Source organism: Amborella trichopoda, chromosome 11 (assembly GCF_054954075.1).
Source record: "Amborella trichopoda isolate Santa Cruz 75 chromosome 11, AtrichopodaSantaCruz75HAP2 v2.0, whole genome shotgun sequence".
Classification (NCBI taxonomy): Eukaryota; Viridiplantae; Streptophyta; class Magnoliopsida; order Amborellales; family Amborellaceae; genus Amborella; species Amborella trichopoda.
The window spans coordinates 33,385,410-33,410,965 of record NC_142346.1 but is presented as its reverse complement, the minus strand read 5'-3'; the positions used below and the strand labels follow the sequence as shown (position 1 = coordinate 33,410,965).

Genomic DNA, 25,556 nt, shown 5'->3' with positions numbered 1-25,556 from the left:
TTTAATCTCATGAAAGAGGCAAACTATGAGAAAACCATAAGAAACCCTAAACCTAAATATTCACTATAAATATGGGTGCTCTCCCCCCATCTCTACACAACCTCTCCTCTCTCTCACTCTCTCTCCTTTATATTTCTCTCTCTAACTTTCTCTCTCCAAAACCTTAGGTAGCCCACTCTCTCTCCTCTAGACCAAAGAAGAAACTAAAGGTTGGAAAAACTAGACTTAAGAAGAAACTAAAGGTTGGAAGAATTAGAGGGAGCCTAAATTAATTTTGGGGGTTAAGGTTTAGTAAAGATTTTAAGGGTGATTACTTAATTTGGCCGAAAACAGCTATCTCAGTTCAAGATTGAAGCTAGATTGCAGATCCAGTGCCATTGGATGTGGTAACTTGGTGTGGCGTGTAAAAAGCCTGATTGAGGTAATCTCCGACATCTTTTCTTTTATTTTCTTGTTCTTTATTTTATATTCTCAAACATAGTATTAGGTTATATTAATGGCATCAAGTAGTTGAGATTTATTTTATTGATGTGTTATTTATTTTTTTGGAATTTCTATTGTTTGTAATAAGACCATCTGTGAGTGATCTTGTTGCCAAAATTATAAGGGGTGATTATTATTAAAAAAAAAAAAATGTGTTTCCCTGTCAAAAGATCACATAGGTCTTTATCTTACGACCACCATGATCATAAATTTGGGAAAAAAAAATCTTTTAAACATTATTTTTAGATTGCTTACCAATGTTTATATTAGTTTTTACAAGATACACACTTTTATTTCTTTTTGATTTGAAATCATGGACCTACAATAAGGTGTATTTCAAATCCTAAAATCCATCTTAACACTGAGATGGATTTTGCAAGATACAATGAATAGAATTGCATTTAAATTTTTTTCTCTTGACATTTAAACATTTCCCCTAAATAAATGAATCCTATGGCTTTTAGTAAAAAAATCGATACTATTTGTCTTTTATAAAGGAGGTCATAATTATTCTTGTCCCTTAAATTTCAAAATGAATGGTTGTAAAAGTGTCATTGAATAGACACAAAGTTTCAAAATAAAATTCTCGGACTTCATGACTTACCCCAAGACATGCAATTTGACATCTAATGCATGGGAATAGTGGTGGTCTCCTTGTAATAAAGATAAATGGTCTCTTTGTAGATAATCCCTTTAATAAGTGGTAAAATTAGCAACATTTTTTTTATAAAATATTGTGTTATCCTATCACTCTTATGATCTCATACAATGTTTAAAAAACAGATCGATGACCTAAATCATCCATCCAGAAACCTGACCCGGTAGGTGAAGTAATGGTCTGGATTGGTGGATCAGTTGGATTGGCCTTAAAAAAAAAAGTTATTAGAACTTCTTAAATAATCTAGATTTTTAGGTTTTCAAAAAAGAATATGGGTGTTGCATTATAGATTTGCATTATTTTACTAAAAATACAAAAGTATTGAGAACACATTTCATGTCTAAGTGTTTGTTGATCATTACATGCATTTCATAGTCAAAGACTTAAAATAAAGTTTAAAATGCAACTAATTGTAATAAAATAGATCTCCATAACTCAAATAATTTTATTTTTGTATTTTTATAATCTCCATTGTTATTTACATATGTAAAATATTGAGGATCTTACCTACTCATTTCTTATTTTTTTCTAGAAATTAATTTATTAAATCAATTATTAATTTCCATTCATGTTTATCTATCTAAAAGTATCGTATTTAAATTATCTCTAGAGTTGCCATATTTAGATATATCTTTCTAGAAGTGTTTCACTTATTTCTATTCATATTTAATTTATATCTTATTATCTCTTTGAAAATATCGACGTCAGCTACTTTGTATTGATATATCATATATATTTTCTTGCAAAGAATTGAGACACAATCATTTGCCTTGGAGAGGGGGACAGATCAATATAATTTACAAACATATAACTAGGGAAAACAAAATAAATAAAGCACAAACCATGTTAGTGTGGGAGGTGGTTGCCTGGATACTTGAAGAGAAAGATAAATTTCCCCATGTGTCAAGATATAGTATTTTGAATAGAGACTAGAACCTATGAATGATTAAAATAGTCTCTCTCTTCATTAGGTTGAAGAACCTCTCTTCATTTATTTGAAAAGCTAGGCCTGTGATTCGGAAAAAAAAAAAAAAGTTCGTTAATATGCCCAATAAAAAAGGGTATATGGGCTTTGTCCCATGTGAATCAAGACGTGCGTTATATAAAAAGGAAACTCTTCATTTATTTGAAAAACTAGGCCATGTGAAAGTTCGTTATATGCCCAATAAAAAAGGCAGTGAGGACTATTCCCTCTTTCTGAATCAAGACTGCGTTATATGATTCAGATAAATAGTGGAGTATTGATTTGGCATGGGACAAAAATCCCTATAAAAAAGGAGGACGTTAGCTCCCCCTTTTGAGTAGGGTAGAGGTGGAACCACTTCCATTAAAAGAGTGGTCGCCAATAAAATAAAAAAGGAAAAAGTAGTTTATATAAGATTGTAACCATAAAATCTAGAATTACATATGTATCTCAAAAATCTATTAGAAAGGTTGTTTGAATGTTGAAAAACCCTTTATTTGATCATCTCGACATCGAAATGTATGAATATATATATAAAAAAAGTTTTTGAGTCTCAGATATAGTACATCTTACAACACATTATCTAGGCCGTCTACTTTCAAGATTTTCATATTTTTATAGATCTCCTTGATTTTAACTATTTTTGGAGTTTAAAATTTTCTAATTAGATATGAAAATAGATTTTAAGATAATCCTAAGAATTTTTTACAACAAAATTACACGTTCTGATAAAGTTTGGAGGTGCGTTTTAATTGGATTCTTTAAAGTTGCAACGTTATAGAAATCGCACCCAATAAAAAAACTTTAAAAAATGTGACAAAGATAAAAACACAGTAAATATATATGAAAGGTGCGGTTTCTATAAGGTTGCAACCTTTAACAATCCAATTAAGGCGCACATCCAAATTTTATCATAACATGTGATTTTGTGTAATTTTTTTTAGGATTATCTTAAAAACTATTTTCATATCTAATTAGAAAATTTTAAACTCCAAAACTGGCTAAAATCAAGCAGAACTATAAACATATGAAAATCTTGAAAATGGACGGTCTAGATAGTGTGTTGCAAGATGCACTATTTTTTAGACTCAAAAATGTTTTTTGTTTGTAATATTTGTACATCTCGTTGTCGAGATGATGAATTAGAGGGTTTTTCAACATTAAAACAGCCTTTTCAATAGATTTTTGATGTGCATTTGTGATTCTACATTTTAAGGTTGCAACCTTATATAAACTTTTCCCATATCTAAAAGTAAAGGAAATTCCTCACACAACCAGCCTGTTTAGTTTAAGGATCGGCGGGTTCTTTCTAGAACAGCCCATTTTTCAATATATAAAATATCATGATAGTCTTGTCGATTTTCGTTCTAAATCAAACAATTTCGATCTAGATCGGCATTTCTTAAAACCCCAACTCTTCTAATGTCTAGCTACATTTGTTATCCATGCTGTCAATGTATATCACAATACATCAACACTTACCCAGCATTTCCATGTGGTCCTCGAAATCTTTGAAGGTAGCATTTATTTGATTTATTTAAGTGACTATGGTCTCCTGCATAATAATAATCAATTTAAGGGTAAGGATATGTATAACGATCCGTATTGGACGCAGACAATTTATGGCCAAAAGTGTAATGATCCTCCGATCAATCAGTCGAGGGCGGCGATGGAGATAAGTTTTCCAACCCCTTGGGCCTCCGTAAAATGCTCCGCAATCCCAAATAAATTAAAAATCAACTGATCTATGAACACAATCTTAGTGCCGCTCATTAATCTATTCGCCCACGTTTATTGTTGCAGATATACTACGCCATTCTCTTCTTCTCAGAAAAACTCGCTCTCTATCTCGCTCTCTCTCTCTCTTTTCAATCCTTAAAGAATAAAGAGTGGTCGAGAAGGGGGCTCTCTGAGCTGTGGGGTGATCCAAAGGAGACCTTGAGAGAGAGAGAGATGATGGGTTCAGGTCGGGCGATGAGGAAGAACCCTGTGCATGTGGTGGCGACTTGGGTGAAGAGGCAGCCTCCGAAGGTGAAGGCGTTCCTCGCTGTGGTGGCTGGAATGGGGTTACTCGTTTTCCTGAGGCTCGTAGTTCATGACCATGACAACCTCTTTGTTGCAGCTGAGGCCTCACACGCCATTGGTATCTCTGTCTTGATCTACAAATTGATCAAGGAGAAGACTTGTGCTGGTACCCCTCTTTCTCTATCTCTCTCCACACCCCCGTTTTGGGGGTTCCTTGATTGGGTTTTGTAGTGGGTTTGATCACTATGTTGGGTTTTGTAGTGGGTTTGATCACTATGTTGGGTTTTGTAGTGGGTTTGATCAGTATGTTTCGTTTTGATGTATCTGTTTTGATATCTCTCAACCCATTTTTGGGTCCTTGATTTGTGTTCTTTTTTGGGTTTGAATGATCATAAGCTTCTACTGTACTTCTAAAAAATCATCATTATCTCTCACTCTCTCTCTATATGTTCTGGGTTTCTCGATTGGCATGTGTTGGATCAGTTTTATTACCCTTGTTTCGTGAGAATGCTTACTTTTTCCTTATGATTTCATAGAGTTTGTTGTATACAAATAAATGTGATTGGGTTTTTATTATGGTATAATTTTTTGGGCTCTTATGTATATGGTTTATCAATTCTGAATTATGCCAGGGAAATCTATGCTAAATGCCTTGCTTTGGCTGGGTACTGATGTCTTTGATTGGATTCGATATGCGAATTTGATGCTTTGCTTTCTTGATGGCATACTTATTGAAGAGGAAGAAATATTAACCTTACCAATGAAATATTTTAGGCCTCCATTTGCATATACCTGTAAATATGTGGTCAAGTACCTTCATATTTGTGAAAGACTTTTACCTTTCTTGAGTGGAATTTAAGATAACACTCGACAAAGTATTTCATCTTCCAGTCCATTCTAATTGACATAAGAAAGAAGTTCTAAATCTCCCCAAGGATGGAGCATTTGGAAAAAAAAAAAGAAAAAAAGTGGTCAATAGATTTTTTAATATACTGAGATGGGTAGCATATGTTGGAAAACTGGCAAATAGTTGTTACTGCAATCCTTATCTAGTGCTGCAAAGCATCCAATCTGGAGAGTAAAGAGCTGTTTTGATTTTATGAAAGGTGCCTGTCTTATTAATTATGATAAGAAAGATAAAACTATGAGAGTGAGAACTGAAAGAAGTAAACTAGACAGCTCCAAATGAGGTTGAGAAGCACCAAGTACCATTCTTGATTATTGCTCTCCTCTCCTCGCACATAGCCTCTTTCCACTTGGAATGAGCTAAAGCTTCATAGATATTGGATAGAATAGAAACAGAAGATAAAGAAGGCATGAAAGGATGATAGGAAGGACACAAGTGTAGGGTTCTCAAGAGCCCCTAACTTGCGGAAATGGGAATCCCAAACACCGGGATCCCACCCAAGTTCGTGTACATGATTTACTAAATGGAAAGTAGATGAATACTACTATAAATCGAGTACGAGAAATAAAGAAAACATAAAAATCACACCACAACAACACACGATTTACGTGGTTCATCCCGTAGGCCTACATCCATGGCCTCGGCAACTAGAAATCCACTATCACAATGACGATTACAGTTTTGGGTTACAAGAGATAATACCTATCTCTAAACATCGGTAAAAGACCAGCACTGATCTTCCTTGCTAAAACCCGCTCTCCCAACTGAGCAACACTGTCGATCAACATCCTCTTTCCCACCACAATACCGCTGCCGGAAAGATAATCTCGAGAGCAACTAGAAGTGAAAGTTAACCAACCCAAAACTCATGGGAATATCACCTCTCTTTCGGAGGCCATGTCTCTCTCTCTTGGAGACCCATCTCCATATTGGAGATACATTCCCATAACCCCTAAAGTGGTGACCCTCAAAGGATGGGTATTATGTCGTCCTTCACTCTCTTATAAAGATATCAGTTTCTTGCTTCCCAAGAAAGTCAATTTTTTATTTCCCATAATACCCTAATCTTTAAAAGAAAATATGGATATGATAATTTAGCTATCACCAAACCCAACAATCTCCATCTTGATAGCAAAATCACCGTAATTGGCTTGACAACCTTCATTGAATAGATTTTTTGATTTTTTCATACTTGCCTCCATTGTGGAATTTTCACAAACACTTTACCTTTATATTTCTCCACCTCAAACCATGGATATTTCGTGATTTCTTCTCACTTGCCTCCATTGTGGAATTTTCACAAGCACTTTGCCTTCAAATTTCTCCACCTCAAGCCATAAAACTTTGTCATTCCTATTTTTCTTAATATAGACTTTAGCCCCGTACACACCTTTTGCTCTGATACGAATTGTAGGGTTCTCGAGAACCCCTAGCTTGTGGAACCGAGAATCCCAAACACCGGGATCCCACCCAAGATTGTATACATGATTGACTAAATGCGAAGTAGATGAATACAACTATAAATCTAGTGCGAGAAATAAAGCAAACATTAAAAGCACACCACAACAACACACGATTTACATGGTTCACCCCGTAGGGCTACATCCACGGCCTCGGCAACTAGAAATCCACTATCACATTGAAGATTACAGTTTTGGGTTACAATAGATAATTCCTATCTCTAAACATCGGTAAAAGACCATCACCGATCTTCCCTTTAAAGCCCTCTCTCCCGACCGAGCAACACTGTCGATCAACATCCTCTTTCCCACCGCAAGAAGTAAACTATGAGAGTGAGAACTGAAAGAAGTAAACTAGACAGCTCCAAATGAGGTTGAGAACCACCAAGTACCATTCTTGATTATTGCTCTCCTCTCCTCGCACATAGCCTCTTTCCACTTGGAATGAGCTAAAGCTTCATAGATACTGGATGGAATAGAAACAAAAGATAAAGTAGGCATGAAAGGATGATAGGAAGGAGACAAGGACATATAGGAAACAAAGTTGCTATTTGGGTGTAGAATACAACTTCATTTGCCTTTTCTTACAACAATGAGAAGATCAGAAATATCACATTGAGATCTAGTGCGATTGTATGCAATTGACTTGAAGCCCTATGATACCTGTCAGCAATGGTGTCCTCCAATTGTTTTTTGTTTCCGCAAAGTATAAACTTTTACTTCTCTCTTTGCCATCACAAGATTGCTCCTCACTATCCTCTTGAGTTCTAGAATCAAACAGCTACAGAGAGCGATCAAATAATTTTTATTGAAAATAAAATATAAGCTAGATTAAACAGCCCTCTCCATCTCCATGCAACCATCTTCAGGGGTTCATCGTCCTCAAACTTATGGCGGCCTGTATTGGGCCAAGGACTAGCAGATTCCCTATTTTCAAATACTTTTGTATCCACTAGCTGATAAGAGGTATCCATGACACCCACAACATTGGCCAAATGTTAAAGGTGTCTCTCGTGCCTGCCATTGCATCAATAGATACCGTAACCCCTAAGCCTCTTCTTGTAACATTTTTTTGTAAGAGTCACTCAGACTAGGATCGTCATAATCGTAATCCAAGTCAACTCAATGAGGCCTGTTACCATCCCAAGGTGAGTCAACTCACCATTTTCTAATCTTTTGCTTTCAAATGATATCTTCAATTCTAGGTATCTTATTTTAGGACCCCCATAGAGTAGGAATTATAATGGCCATTTCACCCTTGGCTTTTGACATTAGAAGATCTCTTCAGTTTTATCTCAACCAATGTCCAAAACTGCAGATTGCAGCCACCTAGCCCCCCAGACAGCAATAAGGAGGGTTTGGGGCCTAAAAAATAAGAGAAGTGATTTGTTATGGCACACTATTAAGTGAAATGTCCTCTTTCATCATTATGTGATAAAGGATATTATTTGGTAGAAATGTTCATATAATTGTACTAACGTGGATATTTTGGTCCCTTTGGAATGGGAAGTCTCTTGTGCATCACATCCTCCAAAATGGCCAGAGAGATATACAGAAAGAGATGGATTTAAGCTAAAGATAGTTATGCAGAAAATTTAGAAAGGTTTTCCTAAAGATAGTTATGCATTGGCATAAAGGCATTTTCTCTCAATCATTGCTCACCCAATAGTTCATCTACATTACGGCCACTCACTAAGGGAACCTATGTTTATTGTTGCCTTGTTGCATCACACATGGAACTAAAAGAATTTTGCTCAAAATTTGATAAAGAGAAATTTGAAATAAAACGACTACGATGCAAAAATGCAAGCCACAAAGGGCAGTCCCAAACATTAAAATAGAATCCCTCCCAATCACCAAAGGTACTTCTGGTTAACGCAAAAGATTAAGAGAAAGATTTGCAAGTACCATATTGTTTATTTTGTTTACAAAGAATTATTTTACATGCGTCAAATGGGAATAAAGCACTTTCCCTTAAAGAGTGGAGAAATAACTGAACGTTCCCTTCCATTTTTATGTTATCTTGAAAGTCATGATGATATACTTCTATTTAGGCGGACATTTTATGTTCACTGGCAAGGGCATCGAGGCACCCACCTAGGCAGCAAGGTGCCAGATGGGCACCTTGTCTGGTGTCAAGGCACCAAGGTTACCTACTTTTTACATGAAGGAATAGGGCACCCACCACCTAGGCCTCTTCGGTTCAGTGGGGTACCTTGACCGACTAGATGATGAGGCATTGGATTTCAAAGCATTGATCTCAATTCCATTCTTCTAACCCTTTCAGATTTCCGTTATCAGCCTTCTTCCTCTCATCTATCAATCTGAACCATCTTATCCAAAGCATTTTGTTTCCTTTTGCTTAGGAAGTGAAAAGTGGACCAGTTCCTATCTTTTAGCATAACCTTAACTCACAAGAGATTTCTATCCCCTCTAAATATCTGCCACCTTCTCCCATACTGGAGCTGTACCATGCTCAATTTTATTTTTCATGCTCAGGTGCTCTGGTTCCATATTATTTTCGAACTAAAGGGAAGGTAGCCTTAGCTGGTTACCCTATTAAGAATCTTGTTGCATGAGCCTGTGATATGAAGCTCTTTAGGCCGTGACGATTACATCCAATTAGGTCTAACAGCTCAAACTTGGTGGCCAACACAGTCACTCCGTGAAACTGAGTCGCCCCGAGTCAAGCAGTATAATTAAATTCTGTATGAAACACTTTTGAAAGATAATGTGTCAATTGTGGGAATCAATTAAGCTTGACAAGCGCAGGACATCACGATGCTACTGGCCTAAAAAAGACCATTTGTTGGTCAAATTAACAAAAGGTATATATGGAAAAGGCAAAACATGGGCACATGGTGAGTTTTTCATTTGCAAAACTTGTCCACTGGAAAGTCAAGTTGTCTCTCAATTTTTTCTATTAAAAAACAAGTTTATGTTTGAGGAAGTTTTTGAAGAACTAACAATGTTAGCATCAATTTCCAATACACATGGAGAGAGTCCAACGAAGTGGCAGACTCCATAGGAAGGGATGAAGTCCATAATTTCATCATTAGGAATCACATAACTCAGAATCTCTAACATTCTCAACTTTTTTTATGCCAAATTCGTCTATATCTATTTTTTGAATTAATGAAGTATGCATTCAATATAAAAAAAGGCACCCAGTGACTATGATTCCCATTACGTCATGACAGAATCATGTGTTGTGAATCCCAATCATTAGTAAAAATGTCATCCCCAAACAATATAATTGAGCTATCAGCATTTAAAGCATTCTTTTATTGACCGCTAGATGGTAATTCTAGTATTTCTTCACCCCACTTGTATAGGAGCACCACCAATCGTTTGTATCTGTTACTTTTTGAACCCCATTTGTGTAGAAAGTGCTCCCAAATAGTCGCTAATTGTAAAAGACCGAGAAAGAAAAAAACTTTGTTTTTCTTACCCTTATTCTAAAATAGTAGTAGGAAGAATAGGCCAAGGGTGACCATCTGAATTCGCCCCTAGGCATCTCTATTTTTGTTTCCTGAATAATAGTGATGGTACCACCCTTCTTATGAATGAAATCCTTGATATTCCTCTTTCCAACGTTCTCCAAAAAATTGATATGTTTTATTAAGTGCCCAAGAGTCGATATTTCGTCAAAATAAGTTCAAGTTTCACTAGAATGTTTATTTTTTGCTCCCCAAGTCAGCCCTCCTGACTGCACTATTGAGCCTCTGCTGATTCCTCATATGTTATGAAAGATTATATAGTTCTCAACTCCAGGTGTTGTTTCTTTGTGGAGTCCTTCTTTCTCTTACCCTTATCTCACTACCTCAACTTCTTAAATGATTCACAAGTCTCTTCTACTCAGTTGTGCAGTGAAATCTCTAGATAGCATCTGAATTTTAGGAACTTGGTATCTAGCATATTCCTCTAGGGAATCAGATTTTCGCCTCTGGATACTACTTCTCTAGAGTTATACCATCTGTTAAAAAAGTGAAAGTTTTGGTTGTTGATGGGCTGATTTGCACACACACATAAAAACAACGATTTTCCTAAAGCAAATTCAATGCCTCAATGGGCTTACAAATATCTTTCTCTAGAAATTTTTCTAACATTCTTTCTCTACAATACGTCTCTTTTGTTGATTATGACCTGGTGGGAATGGAATTGGATGTCATATTGTGTAACCTTCTAGACTACTTCTGCTTAGAGCCCATTCTCCTCTACAAATTTAACTCCCTTTAACCATATCCCTCTCCCTCTACAATATCAACAGGCTCAATGGCCTCTCTCTCTCACTCTGTACACTCCTATTTCTCTCTCTAAAATTTTCTTGTGAGCTCGATGGTTCTCTCTCTCCCTCTACAACTCAATGTCAACCCAATGTTAATTCTTGATTGTTATCATAATGCACGCCCATGGCATCTATTTCAACTATTTATGGACCCAACACACTAACCTAGCTTGACCTTCAATACACAACCTTCCTTAAAATTAAACCCAAAACTATCCAACTTTAACTTCTAGTTGGACCCTCTCATATACCTCCTTGACTTACCAAACTCGAACATATACAAAATGGACGGACTCACAAATTATCTTTCCTACCCAAATAGATTTCCAAAATATAAAAGACTTGGCTCAATTTCCTATCCTAATAGATTTTTAACGCCACCCCCTTTGCTTCCATGTTATTTAAACGTGGCTCTAGTGATCACTTTTCTTCTATAATGACAACTAAATGCATTTTAAATTGGATTGGAATCACCTCGTCCTTTTCTTAGGAAACATGAATTTCTCTTCTTTTCTCATCATGTGAGTTTTTTCTTGTACTTTTTGTACCTTCTAAAAAATTGCACAGTGATCTAAGATGGTTGGATCTTCTGAATTATAAAATAAAATAAAAGGGAAATTATGTTCCAAAAAGTTTGATATTAAGGCACTGATTTTGATTATGCATGCACAGTCAGGATTTGTATTTGTGTACATTTATTGTGTGATTATGTTACTTCACGCATAATTTCTCTATGTCTATGTGTGTACATATATAGCTATGTATTAATATATGCTTATCTCTGTAACTTCTCAAAGAAAGGCAAGTATCTTTATGTTGGTCTTTCTTTGATGAGTTCAGCATGTATTTGTCAGAGTATAGCTCAAGCGTCGAGTCATCTGACTTCGACTATGGAATTCTTGGATTCTTTTTATTTTTTTATCTTTTTTAATAGTACTTGTATCAGTTATTTATGCTTTGTGGTATTTATGTCTCAGTATTGTATATTCAGTTAATACAAATTTAATCATTGGCTGCTCATGTAAGTTTTATTGTTTTGCAGGACTTTCACTGAAGTCACAAGAACTTACTGCATTGTTTTTAGCTGTTAGACTTTACTGTAGTTTTGTCATGGAATTTGATCTACACACATTACTGGATTCGGCTACACTTATCACAACATTGTGGGTCATTTATATGATACGTTTTAAACTGCGATCAAGTTACATGGAGGACAAGGACAATTTCCCAATATACTATGTGGTAATTCCTTCTCCTTAATGGACAGACTTCAAATCATACTACAGTCCTGGTGTAAGAGACCACTAATAAAGTAACAATTATTTTGCTTTTTTAAATGTTTTCAAGCCTGTTGTTAGTAAAAAAAGGGCTTCACCATTAAACCTCATCTTGCTTCCGAAAATTAATTGTTTTGTTTGTATTAGTGTATTTTTTCTTGTTTAAATTAATGGTGGTCTATACCACAGATATGTATGGTCTATGTTTTCCATGGACTGCTAAGTTGCAAGTCTGCGGAGTTATCTATGTGGTGTTCCTGTTCCTGCATAGCATTAGCAAGGAGTAGAATGCATTGATTTTTGTCCATAAAGCATGGACCATGCTGTAACCTCCCTGGATGAATCTTGTACTCCTGAGAGGAGCATGTCAAGTGGGGTCAATTGAAACAAGTGTTCTCTATATGATTCATGCTTTTCATTGGGAGGTAGTTGATCATTTTCAGCTTTCCTGTTTCTTGAATGGGCTTTTGGACTGCTACTGGAGAATATTTGGTGTCTCTAGCCAGGAAACCAAGAAAAGGTTTGTTGCTAGAAAATCAAAGAATTGACTACCAGAAAAGTGGATGTCGTGTGTTGCTTATGTGTGGTGAGGGTTGTTAGAGGGAATATCTAAATTTTCAAATTAATGAAGGGTGTACTCGTGAGGATGAAAATGGATATGGGAGAAGTGGGAGCTAGTTATTGTGATTCTTTGAGTCCTCTATCCAATACCTGGGTGGCTTAATGTGGCATGCATTGTAACTCCTTAATGGAGTGTGGATCTCCAGTTTTTTATGACCTACAAATTTTCTGAATGTCATGATTTTCTACATATTTTAGAATTCACGGCTTCACATTCCTTGTGAATTATGCCTTGTGTCTAGTTTCAAAGAAAAACAACAAGAGAGGGCAAGGAGAGAAGGAAGGAGTTGGAAGGAGATACAAATGTTAGTCGCATTGTGGTTCTATTGAGGAATCTGGTTGTGATAAATATGCTCAACTTCTTTGGGGCTAGTTCATTGGAACCTGTCCATCTCTAATCGCTGAGTGTTGTTCAAACAAATCAAGCCCCACATGGGGTTGCCTTATGGGTGATGGAATGATCTTTGATGGAGGAGAGCTATTAGGAATTATTTATGGCAATGTCTTTCCTTTTTTCTTGTTTTGCAATGGAAAGCTTAGCTACAATGACGTTTCTATTTTGGAAACAATCTATTTCAATGTTCTCAACATTCTTAAATATATTCATCGATTGATATTCGAGCGGGAGTTGTCCAATCCAATTGATTGGTGCAAAAAAATGAGGACGTGAGTTTACAAAAGCAGACCAATGTAGGTAGGCGTGCAATTTTTGTAATGGACCCACATGAGTAAATATTTAGAGTAATTCTTACTTAAGTAATTGTTTTATGCGGACAAATATCTTCCTGAATTTATTTATCTAAACTCTCCCCTATTTTCTATACCTCCCAAAGTGTTTGGCTGCATTTTTTTTTCCCATCCTTGATCCGAAGAGAGACAAGGACAAGCTTGATGCTAATGCCATCAAATGTGTTTTTCTAGGATATCCTCAGCAAAAAGGATTCAAGCATTATGATCCTATTAAACAAAGTCTGCTATGTCTCCAGGAATGTTACTTTCTTCAAATTTGTTATGTACTTCTCATCCGTTGTGCATGAGTGCTCTCTTCAAGGGGAGAATAAGGGCGTATTTGATAACAGGAAGTTAGATGGAGGAAAAAGGAACTTCCCCTACTTAACTCCCGTGTTTAATGCACGGAATATAGTAAAGAAGATCCCCCAGAACTTTGAAGAGATCCCCCAGAACTTCCTTACTCCCTTGTGCTTAAGAAAAAAAGTTCCGGCTAAAATGATGGAACTTAAAATAGGAACACCGTGCCTCCTCCCTCGCCCTCATGTTTATACCTCAAACCCTATTCTCAAGAGAAGCCCACATCGGCCTCCCACCTCACACTAGCGCCGCCTCCTCGCTTCAGCCTCCTCCACGCCTTCTCCTACACTTCCTCAAACCCCATTCTCAACTTAAACTAACATTCCAGCAGTTTATCAAACACAAACATTCAGAACTTCCTTACAGTAACTTCTTTCTTCCCAGTAAAGAAGAGCTTCCAAACTTCCAGGGAACGTTTACCTTCTAGTTATCAAACATGCCCTAAGATAAAATTTAGTGAAGAGAGCACATCAGTGGTTCCACTTCCTATTCCCACACCACTTTTATCTGAAGAGAAATGGTGTACATCCTAAAAAGGAGCTGAAGATGTATATTAGGAGAAAGAAGATAGTAACCTGAAGTTCTAAATGATTATACCCCGATTGCTAACCCGGAATCAAGAACTGTTTCTGACTCAGGTAATTCTTTCACCTTCTTAAAGAGTCCTAATTTGGACTTACCCATTGCCGTGGGCAAAGGTAATCGTTCTTTTACTCAGCGTCCTATAGGGGAACTTTGTATTTTATAATTCAACGTCTTCTTCTTATCTTACTTCATATCAGCTCTATGTTATGTTCCAATACCGTCCTTCTGATAAAAGTGTTATGCTCGATTTGGACGTCAAAAGTTAAGCTTCCCATGACTTTGTACTGTGATAATGATGCTGCCATTCACATCTCCGAGAATCTTATAGTCATGAAAGGACTAAAAACATTGAAGTAGATTGTCACTTCGTTAGAGAGAAGGTTGTTGCCTAGAGCATTCATAATCTGCATATGAAGTCTAAAGATCAACTTGTAGATATCTTCACTAAAGTTGTTAGACATGACAGACTACAAGATATCACAAGCAAGCTGGGCATGATTGTATCTATGCACCAACTTGAGGGGGAGTGTTAGAAATAATTGAGTATTTTTGTCTTTGATGGGTGCAAGTGTCTTGACTTTATTTAGGACTTATATAAGTCCTATTTCATTAAGAAAGGCAGTTTTTGTAATTAGATCATCCTATTAATATAAATAAGAAGTGTGTCTTGGTCCTTCTTGACCAACTTGCCACTCTCCTTTCTCTTCCTCTCTCGTCTTCACTCTCTCTCTCTCTTCTCTTTCTTCTTCCTTCTCTTTCTCTCTCTTAATATTCTCTAACATCTTACGTCTATTTCTCTCCTTTTCTCTTCTTAATTTGCTCTAGATTATTTCCAACTGAATGGGTAGCACTGAGAATCGTTGAACAACTCTTTTGGGCCTATTTCTCTCCCGCACTACCAAAGGCAGGATTAATACTTTGGAGGGCTTCAGTATTTACTTTGTTGGAATGTTTAGCTAGAATGTAACAAAAGGGCCTTTTAAGGTAAGTAGAGATCCATCCTAAACATTATGGAGAGCTTAAAACAGCAGTGGTTGAATGGGTGAGACAGCTCAAAGGGTTCAAAACTTGCATGAGCTCAAAGGGTTCAAAACTTGCTTACCTGGGAGAGCATTGCAAGCTCTGGTAGAACATTCAACCCTAGGTTCTCTTGCTGATGGCCACCGGAGTAGGGCACCATCAAATTAAACTTTGGTGGCTGCTCATTTAATATCTCTGGTAGGGAGGTGTGGGACATATTATTTAGGGACAGCCAGGGGTCTTTGAACTTACCTTCTGGGGGCCGTTCGGTGTAGCCACCTCATCAATGAGCAAGGGTTGTGCCGTCCTACTTGGTCTTTAGCTATTCGATAGAAGCTGCGGCACCTCTTTAATCATCTAAGGGGATTTGTAGAACATCAGCAACTGGGCTAATGGAGTCCCTATTTTTCTAAGAATATTGAATCAGATTTTTGAAGAGACATTTTTTATGAGTGCCTCACTAAATGTCTCTTTCCATCATACTTGACTAGAGGCTAATAGCACTGTGCAAGTTGGCTAAACAGGGGACTCTCAGCACATCTTTAGTGCTTATCCACCCTGAATTGCAAAACCATCTGGAATGTTTTTGATTCAATTAGCTTGTATAGTCATTTTTGAAGACTGGGAAATTTTTTTCTTTGCCCCTGAAAAGTCTCCTTCCAATTTTGACACAGTATATTGTATAATGTGATTTGTGTTATACACCTTTACAACCACATTACCTTGTCTCAAAAAATTTCATTTTCGAACATATCCAAAATTGATGGTCTTAGCGATCCATCAATCATCTAGGTTGTGAAAGATGTCTTCCTTGACATCCTATATATCATCATCATTGTCACCCCTTTTTCCGACTCTTCAACTGACTCACCCTCTATTTGGAATAAAACAGGAAACAGTAGTAGTGAAAGACTTACATTTTAGAAAGGTAAAGGTCAAAAAAAAAAAAAAAAATCTATATTGTAACATGACTTGTGACTACTGAGGGTGAGCTTTAGACAAAACTTGAAAGCAATATCACCTTGATTATAATTTTAAGTGAACTACATAAGTGCTCCTTTCGTAGCAATACATGTGATAAGGATATATGGTTTACACTAAATTAGAGAAATATTTTAAATAATACATAACTTATTACTGATGTTATCAAGTAATTCTATTTTGTTATGATTCATGGTATTCCAATAAATTAGTAAATCGTTTTCGGGATATCAGTTACCTGCAATCTCTCAGTTCCTAGCAAGTGCATTAGAAGCACATCTGCATCTTCTCAATTTGAAAAAAACAGGGGAAAGTTTATCTCTATCCCACAGCATGATTTCTATTTGTCTGATGGCATTGGGCACCAAAAAGTAGAACAAGTTTAGGTTATCTGAAATCAATAATATATCAGTCTAGATGCCCATATTCACTGTATTGAAACTGAAGCACTTTAGGCGAGCAGTTTATCACCTATGCTACATGATGAGTGCATTGACATAGTTATCATTGTATCATTTCAACCTTTCTTCTGCATATTATGTTGGGCTATTGGTAGTATAGTGGATTTGTTATTGGAAACCTTTATTCTGTAACAAGTTATCTGTGCAAGAATCATATTATTACAAAATCATGATTTGTGATTTTTGCTTAATTTTTGTGCACTTTTTCTTTAATTCGTTACTCAAAGAGCACTTCCATCACACAATAACTCAATCTTTGTTTATTTAGATTTTGGCATGATAAATGGAGTTCGAAGTAGTCTAAATGATATCAGGGATACTAATTACAATCTGAACTTCCATATGCAGGTGGTACCATGTGCTTTACTTGCACTCTTTATTCGACCAACAACATCCCACAATATTGTCAACAGAATCTTGTGGGCTTTCTGTGTATACCTTGAAGCTGTTTCAGTATTGCCTCAGTTACGAGTGATGCAAAACGTAAAGGTGGTGAAAGAGGTTATATTTTTTTAATGATTAATTGCTAGTCACTTTTTGCATAATCTGACTGTGTCTTTGCAGATTGTTGAACCATTTACTGCTCATTACGTATTCGCACTTGGAGTTGCGCGGTTCTTGAGTTGTGCGCATTGGGTTCTCCAGGTGTGATTCTCAAACAATATTTCTTGGAGATAGTGTATTATAAGCCAAAGGGACTATGGAAAACTATAGTCAATTGGGTTCATTCCTGAATATTTAGAAAAATGGAAGGCAATGAAGGGCTGGATCTAACTACCTGACTTGGATGTGATGCCCTCTCTCTGATTTATTAGATGGTGGCCCCAAGGCATTGTAGTTTTCTCTAAGTCTATAGGGTTATAGTATACTTTCCCTATTTCTTTTGAAGCCCAATGGGTTAGTTGAGTACTGGTTTTGGTCCTTTTCCTTGTAATTTCGCTTTTTTTTTTCTTATTCCTTCTCTTGTTTTCAGTCTGTATAAAATCTGGCTATTGATTGTCATGCAACTCTGTTTGATTTCTGGATACTGAATGTGATGCAATTCTCATGTGGCTATCTCAGCCAAAAGGGTGACCTTTGTTAATTTATATATAATTACTGTATAAAGCAAAGCTTCTCCCTTATTCAAATTTTGTGCGGCTCTGTAAGCAAGAATTCTATCAATCAGTATGTCACTAGAAGGCATGATCCTAGAGTTCATGAGGAGATATTAATACCACAATGTGGTGAATATGTGCTTGAAAGATTCAAGTGAGGTTTGGATCCATGGAAGGCAAGGTAGTTTTCTATAGGAGAGGGGATTGCCCTCACTAGGTCCATCTTAGGCAATTTCCCCATCGATATACATGTCATTGTTTAGGATTCCAGCTTTGGTTGAAAAGAACTAGAGAGACTGGCTAGGAATTTTCTTTGGAGTGGGTCTTCGAAGGGCATGAATTCCATCTGGTGAGGTGGTCAAAGTTATCTCGGCCTAAAAGCAACAGGAGTTTGGGATTCAGACGCACAACGGTGATGTAAAAGGCTGTTCTACCCAAGTGGTAGTGGTGCTTTGTTACTCAATCTAAACACTTGTGGAAACAAGCTGTCAAAAGGGAATATGGAGTGGATGATACATGGAGGTTATTTACAGTATATAGGGCTAAAAGTAGGTTTTCAAGGGTGTGGAATTGAGTGGACCGTTGTTAAGCAAGCTTTGTAATGACCGAATGCTGCTAAGCAGTGGGAGGAGTGCTTGGTTTTGGCTTGATATATAGCTAGAGAGCCAGATACTTAAAAAGGTTTACCTAGAGAAAATTTCCCTAGTTCAGAGACAAAACATAACAAGGGGCCAATAATCGATATGGATTCTGCCACTTAGATGTGCCTTAACAGAGGAAGAGATTGAAGCTTTCAAAACCCACATTCGAAGTTACAGAAGTTCTTCATGCCAAGTAGAGGAGATAGGTTTGTTCGGTTCCCTGAAAGTAGAGGAGAATTATCACTTAGATCCATGTATAATGGTTTGACCTAGAGTGCAGAAGATTCACAGGGTTTGGTCCCCTTGGCCCTCCGAAGACGCAAGAATTTGCTTGGTTGGCAGTAGGCTTGGCAATGGGTTGGTGGCAGAGCCTAATCCATTCTGCCCAGCCCTGAACTGCGGGTGTCCAGAACAGCTTGGGCCTGGGTGAGTAAATTTGGCTTGAGGGTTTGGCTTTGGCCAGATACCTAGGCACATTGTCCAGGCTAGGCCGGGTCTGGGCCAGTGGTCACCCTCCTGCCTGGCCTGGCCATGCAGTTTTTATTTTTCTATTTTTGCATTTAGAAAAAGTATTTAATATCTAATTGCCCAGCCCGGCCAGATCCCATTAACATGGCCTTGCTAGGCTCTGGGCCACCTAGCCCAGAAGTAGGTGGCCCAGTAGGCCGGGCTTGTGCCGGGACCCTTTGGCCCTGGCCTCGCCTGGGCTCAGGCCAGGCATGGGCCAGCCAATGCTGGGTCTATTGTCACCCTTATCTAGCAGGGTTAGATAGAGTGTTGACCGTGGACAACTTGTCAAAAAGAGGTGCCAAGAAGAAAATGTAAGTCACCTGTTTTTGGATTGTCCTTTTGGAACACATATTTGGGCCTTTCCCCTAGAGCTCTTTTGTAGTGTCATAGACTTGGAAACACAGTGGCATGTGATTACATTCTCTAAGAAAGCAAAGAAAGGGGTTCCACTTATTTTTTTCCCTTCCTGGATGGAGTTATGAAGTTGAATTTCAATGCTATTTCTCTTATTGAAGACTGGAAACCATTCCTCTCAGCCCAAAGGCGAACCCTCTTATTTCTGATCTCCCCTTGGTGTTTTACTTTCATACGTCCAGTACTCCTGCTGACAGTTGTTATCCCAGCCCCAACCTACAAATAACTCTGACTTCTCTTGGGTGTGGCTTTCTCCAAATTCTCCACACAGCTCTAACAAAGTCTTTCTCTGATCTCAACTCATTGGCCTTAACCTCTTCCTTTGGTACCGAATCCCCCCTCAATATATTCCCTTCAGGACAGTGCTTCAATAGCAACAGCTCTCCCCCCTGGAGATGTGGAAGCACATTCCCACCCAGACACCGAATCCTTCTGTTCGAAGTACTCTGAATGAAATAGAAGATACAAAGGATAGACCAGCCAGAGGGTAGCATCTTCCGCATGTTACAACTAGTGGACTTTGATGGTCTGTCGAGTGATATCTCAGAGGCCCTCAGAGAAGATGCTTTTAAAGAAACCAAACCAAGAGTTTAAAATTGTAGACTGTAGAGATGTAAGAAATCTTTCTTGCAACATCAAGTAATGGAGGCCTAAGTTATCCAACCAGGCAACCACATCTCTAGCTCCTCAACCTCTAAGGAGCAGTTCCACTGACACTCTATAAGGTGTCCACATGCCTCATCCTCCAAACCCAAATGAAGGTCCTTGCTATGAATGCCCCCGGTCTTGATAGACTAAATCTCAGACTTGATATCTGGGCAGAACTCGACCACTTCTCCTCCCTTTCTCCTAATTCCTGGTGCATTGTGGGCAACTTCAACGTCACCTGGTGGACCTTCGAGAAAAACAAGGATGATCGAATTGGTTATTGGAAAAAAACTCATAGATGTTTTGCTTATTTGTGCATTCTTTACTTGGTCCTATCACTCCAGAGGGCCCAATCCATCGAAACTCAACCATTTCCTGATATTCCCTGTGTGAAACAAATTACTGGGATCTCATTCAAAAGTCTTGTCAAAGCCACCTTACATGGTTTCTCCATAGTCCTATATATCTGCCCTGTTTCGGGAGGTTGTAAACCTTCACATTTGAAATGATTTGGCTGGAGTATCCAGATTGCATTGCCTTATTCCTTTCTGATGGTTCCTGTACGAGGTCCAACACTGGGTCGACTTTAGGCTTGACCAGAAACCACAGTTGCAGATGGACAAAATCAAACAGTGGAGTAGGGAACACTTTGGTGATTTTTGGCAAAGGAAACTCACCTTTTTGAAATTTGCACTGTTGACTCCTTTAAGGCAAATAAAGTCCTATCCACGACAGCAACAGAAAAGAGATTAGAAGCCAGTGCTGAAATTGGAAGAAGTATTCTGGTGCCATTGGTCAAAGACTTAAAATGGCTTGGCGAGGTAGATCCTAGCCAAAAGTCAGAAGGTTCAATACCATTACAAATCAAAGATAGAGTCACTATCTTTGGGTCCCCCAAGATGTTGACCAAATCATGATTTGTTGTTTCAAGAAACTCTTTTCTGCCCAAACTACCCCTAGGTCTAGGATCCTCAATCTTAACTTCCAATTTCTCCCTAGAATGCCCATTTTTCGAGGAAGAAATTCATGTTAAAATTACAGTTAACATTATCAAAAGAAAATAAAATAAATTCATGGTAGAATTGTAGACCTCGGCCAAGACCAAAGACCACCATAGTTGCTGAAATATTTAGGAGTTCCAAATCTAGCTTATACGACCGAAGTCTACTCAAAGGCTTTAGCACATCCCCAAGGTGTCCCACAATTTCATGCCTTCAATATGCAGATGACTCACTCATGATGCCCCAAAGAAGTCAAAAACAATTGGTTGTTTCTCAAATGTCTCAAACTGGATGCCAGCCTAAAAATCGCTATGTCCAAAACCAAGATGTTAGGGGTTGATCTTCCCATGGACACTACCTTGGTCCTAGCCAAACGACTGGGCTGTGGCATGGACACCACCCCAAACTAAAACTTGGGCCTTCCACTCTACTTGGGTGAACCTTCCAATAGCCAAATAGGACAGGGTAGTTGAAAGGTTTGAATACAGACTAACTGTCTTGAAAGTTCTTGTATAGGTGGTATTATTAACTCTCCTAAAATCTACCCTCTCAAACATCCCAGGGTCCTAGCCGTTCCTGTTTCGATTGCAAGTGACCGTAGTTAGTAATGAGGGAGTTTTTATGTGCAGGTGAAGGAGAGTCACACAATTCCATCTAGTTAGATGACAAACAATGTGTGAACCTCAAAAAGTGTGATTTAGGAATTAGAAACCTGAACACTCCCCCCTCTTGGGCAAGTGGTGGTGGTACTTGACCACCCAAGAGGGGCACCACTGGAAGCAGGTTATCATTCACAGGTATGGGCTGAATGAGTCACACTAGATACCATGGGTACTGCAAATGCCTGGGCTTCCAGTGCATAGAAATGGGTTTATTACATCCGATGTGGCTTTTAGGATTTATTTTGCTGCAAAAGCTGGGAATTGTATCAGGTTTCGGAAAGATACTTTTCTGGGTGAAAAAACCCATTAGCGCCAAATGCGCAAGCCTGTTCCTTATTGCTTTTAGATCAAGATGTACCGATATCCCAATCCCATAAGTTGTTGAATGGTCAAAATGTGTTGTCACACAGTTTAGGAGAAACATCCCCTAGACAAACTTCCGTATTTAGTGACCTTGCTAGAGTCCCAGTTCATTCCTCGACAGGGAAGAGATAAAATAGTTTGGCACCCTTCACCCACTGGTGAGTTTTCAGTCTCTTCCTTCTAATCAGTCTTATGCTACTGACCTGATCCTGTCGGTTGCATTGGACGCTTGGTTGTTTTTGAACTTTAAATTTTATAATTAGAGATGAAAATAAATTTCAGGCCATCGTAAAACACTCTTATTCTGAAATAAAATGTTTTGACACTATTTGAAGGTGAACTCTAGTTTGATTATTTAGGGCCTCAACCTTATACAAACCACACGCTTAATATTAGGATAAGACTCGGATGATGATGATGAAGTAGAAGATTATAACCCCTTCCCAAAAACAACGCAAACCTAAGCCTAATTTGAATCTATGTTGTTCTTATTACGGAGCCCTGTTTTCCTTAACTCAATGACATGCATGCCTTAGATTGGTTGAGCCTCTTGCGTAGTGCTATATGTTTTCATCTTGCAAGTTTTAGAGCATCCATAAATGTCTGAAGAACATTTCCCAGGTGCAGTAAGTCATTTGCATCTCAAGTGGCTGATGCAAAATCACTGAGTAAGTTTGGAATTGACGGGTATGGGATTCCAGAACCCCAGAATTTGCCAGGTTCCTCCTCTCTCTCTCTCTCTCTCTCTCTCTCTCGCTCTCTCTCTCTCAGAGTAGATGCTGGAGATGCTCCTCTGCAGAAGACAGATATTCCAAGGTTTGGAGCAGCTCCATATGATGATTCCCTTTGCAGGAAAGCCAATGACAAGATAATTTGATAAGGCCCCTGCCCCACCAAAGGTTCAGGCCTTTAATTGGTTTGTTATCTCCAAAAGGTTACTCACAATTGACAAATTGCAATATGTAGGTAACTACCGAACAAATAGGTGCATGATGTGTAAGGACAGCAGGGACTCCATTGGCCCTCTATATTCATTCATTGCAGATGTCATATGGGATTTCATCTTAGACCTCCTCATCTTGTTTTGGGCAACAACATCCGGAACATTCGAACAACTGTTTTTGGCCCACTTCCTCCACTCCTCTTCTTCGGTTCTGCTTCCATGGTTAGCCTCCCACTTGGCAATCATCGGGACAATCTGGCTTGAGCAAAATGAAGGATAGTTTGAGAGTAAAGAATTCCACTCATATGCTAACACAGTATCATGTGCATGGTAATATTTTGGGCTCAAAGTCACAAGGAGTTCTGTGCATTTTCAGTGGCGGACTTCGAGTAGCATTGGAAACAGTTACTCCAGTCCAACCAATGACTGTATCCCAATCTTCACTTTGAATCCCACCTGCCCTAGGGGCCATCAAACTAAACATTGATGGCAGCTCTATCGGCATCCATTGCTTGGGTGGCATTGCCGGCATATTCAGGAACAGCTTTGCTAAAACATTACTTATTTATTCAGTCCCATCGGGCTGCTGGACTCTACCCTCACCGAGGCCCTGGCCTTGCTTGGAGTTCTCAAACTGTTTGAGAGGAACTGGGAATCCCCTCTGCTGGTCAGGGGGAACTGATGAATGTGATAAATTGGACAAGAAAGACGATCCCCAGCACGTAGGGCTTTAACCCATCCTCAATCAAATCTTGTTGCTTCGTACAAGTGCCTTTTAGATGGAGAAAAGCAAACACATTTGCTGATTCTCTTGCAAAAGATGGAGCACTTCATTCAACCGCATGAACATAAGTCCCCAGTCTTGCATAGGAATTTTGTTATTTTTTTGCAATCATTTTGTACAAAACACTTGTACACCATAATTTTGTGTTCCGACTGCCTGTATATTCGCTTTGCACTTTATTAAACACAAAAGACACTTTGTCAAAGTAAAAGGAGAGTAGTAACATGTTAGTTGAGGGATGTCAGTGGAATATACACATACTTTTGCATCATTTTTTATTAATGAAAATTCTCTAACAATAAAAAAGTAAAGAAAAAGTGAGCTAATTTTAGGCATAGATGTATTATAAAGAACACTTTCCCTTCTGAAAAAAATTCCCCACATAACAGAGATCTCTATAGTTTGAATTATGAGAAAAACCAACTTAGTGAATCATGTGATCACAAATAGTGGTTGCAAACTCATACTTTCATGATGCTTATCTTAGAAAATAAAGCTATGATTGATAAGTATGATTGGCCAGGGTATGGGTGCCCAGTCTTGTTCCCATACTAGACAGCAAACATTATAACTGAACCTATCAGATTTGACATGCCTGTGCATTCAACCTGATTTTCTTTTGAGATTCTTACTTATCAGTAAGTTCCATTACTGAAACTGTTGTCGGTGGTCATATTAAGTTATGAAAGGCACACAATAGAAGGAACTAAGCCAATTCTCTGCTAACTTGTTTTCCTCAAATTTATTGGAGAAAATAACTGCAGTCGAAGTCAATAGATGGTATCTAGAAATATCATACATGCGAGGTCTTCTATGTACATAATTAGCATGTGGTTGTGTTCCATTATTACTTGTTTCTTGTTACAGGTTTTGGACAGTCGTGGATATCTATTGACTGCTCTGGGACATGGTTTATGGCCTTCTATGGTTCTCCTTTCAGAAATTGTTCAGACATTCATCTTGGCAGATTTCTGCTACTATTATGTACAGAGGTGGGTGCTCTAAACAGAGATAAATTCATTTGTAACACTTTCCCTCTATCTCCTCCCCTAATTCTGAAGCTCCATTTTTTTTACTGACAGTGTGCTGGGTGGGCATCTTGTATTGAGGCTTCCTTCTGGCGTGGTGTGAGAGAATTGTTATGTTGAGGAGGGATGTTGGGGTAAAGAAGCCACCGTTCTCTCTTTGTAGATAAGAACTCTTGAGTCCTGCACTGTATTTCATTTTTTGTTAGTTGCTTCTTGGTCTTTGTGGTTTATTTAATAGACGATTAGAATGGTTCCTTAACTGAAGTCTTTTGAATCTAACTCCAGGTTTTGGTTTTGTCCTACTAATCTACCTGCAACTCTGTTTTCCTAATGGAATGAATCAGTATGAGGACCATTTGTGCTTGCTGTTACTGTTCCTGTTGTGTCTGCTGATTAGAATCTGAGGGATCCCTTATGATTTGAGACCACTATGGAGGCTTTTGGATTAATCAAGAATTTAATACTAACGACACATCATGTGCTATGGTTTTTTTACCTATTTCATATCATTACCTCCTCTAAGTTCAACCTGTACAAAAGAAAGTGCAATCCTCTTTTCAAGCTGGTAAAACGAGGCATAACTAAGACATGTGAGAGGAACGGTGATCAATTTTCGTGATATCTCTGGAGTACATCTCATAATTCA

The 25,556-nt window shown here is 38.1% G+C and overlaps 1 protein-coding gene across 1 annotated transcript; it reads left to right on the top strand.

The window, feature by feature from the left end:
• The first annotated feature begins 3,860 nt into the window (after positions 1-3,860).
• On the top strand, positions 3,861-25,273 carry LOC18436659 (uncharacterized). Its single transcript, XM_006846881.4, has 6 exons — positions 3,861-4,296; positions 11,828-12,027; positions 17,168-17,308; positions 17,384-17,464; positions 24,750-24,874; positions 24,965-25,273. Exons 1-6 carry the CDS (start codon positions 4,059-4,061, stop codon positions 25,011-25,013), a joined length of 834 nt encoding a protein of 277 aa, XP_006846944.2. The 5' UTR covers positions 3,861-4,058; the 3' UTR covers positions 25,014-25,273.
• The last annotated feature ends 283 nt before the right edge of the window (positions 25,274-25,556 follow it).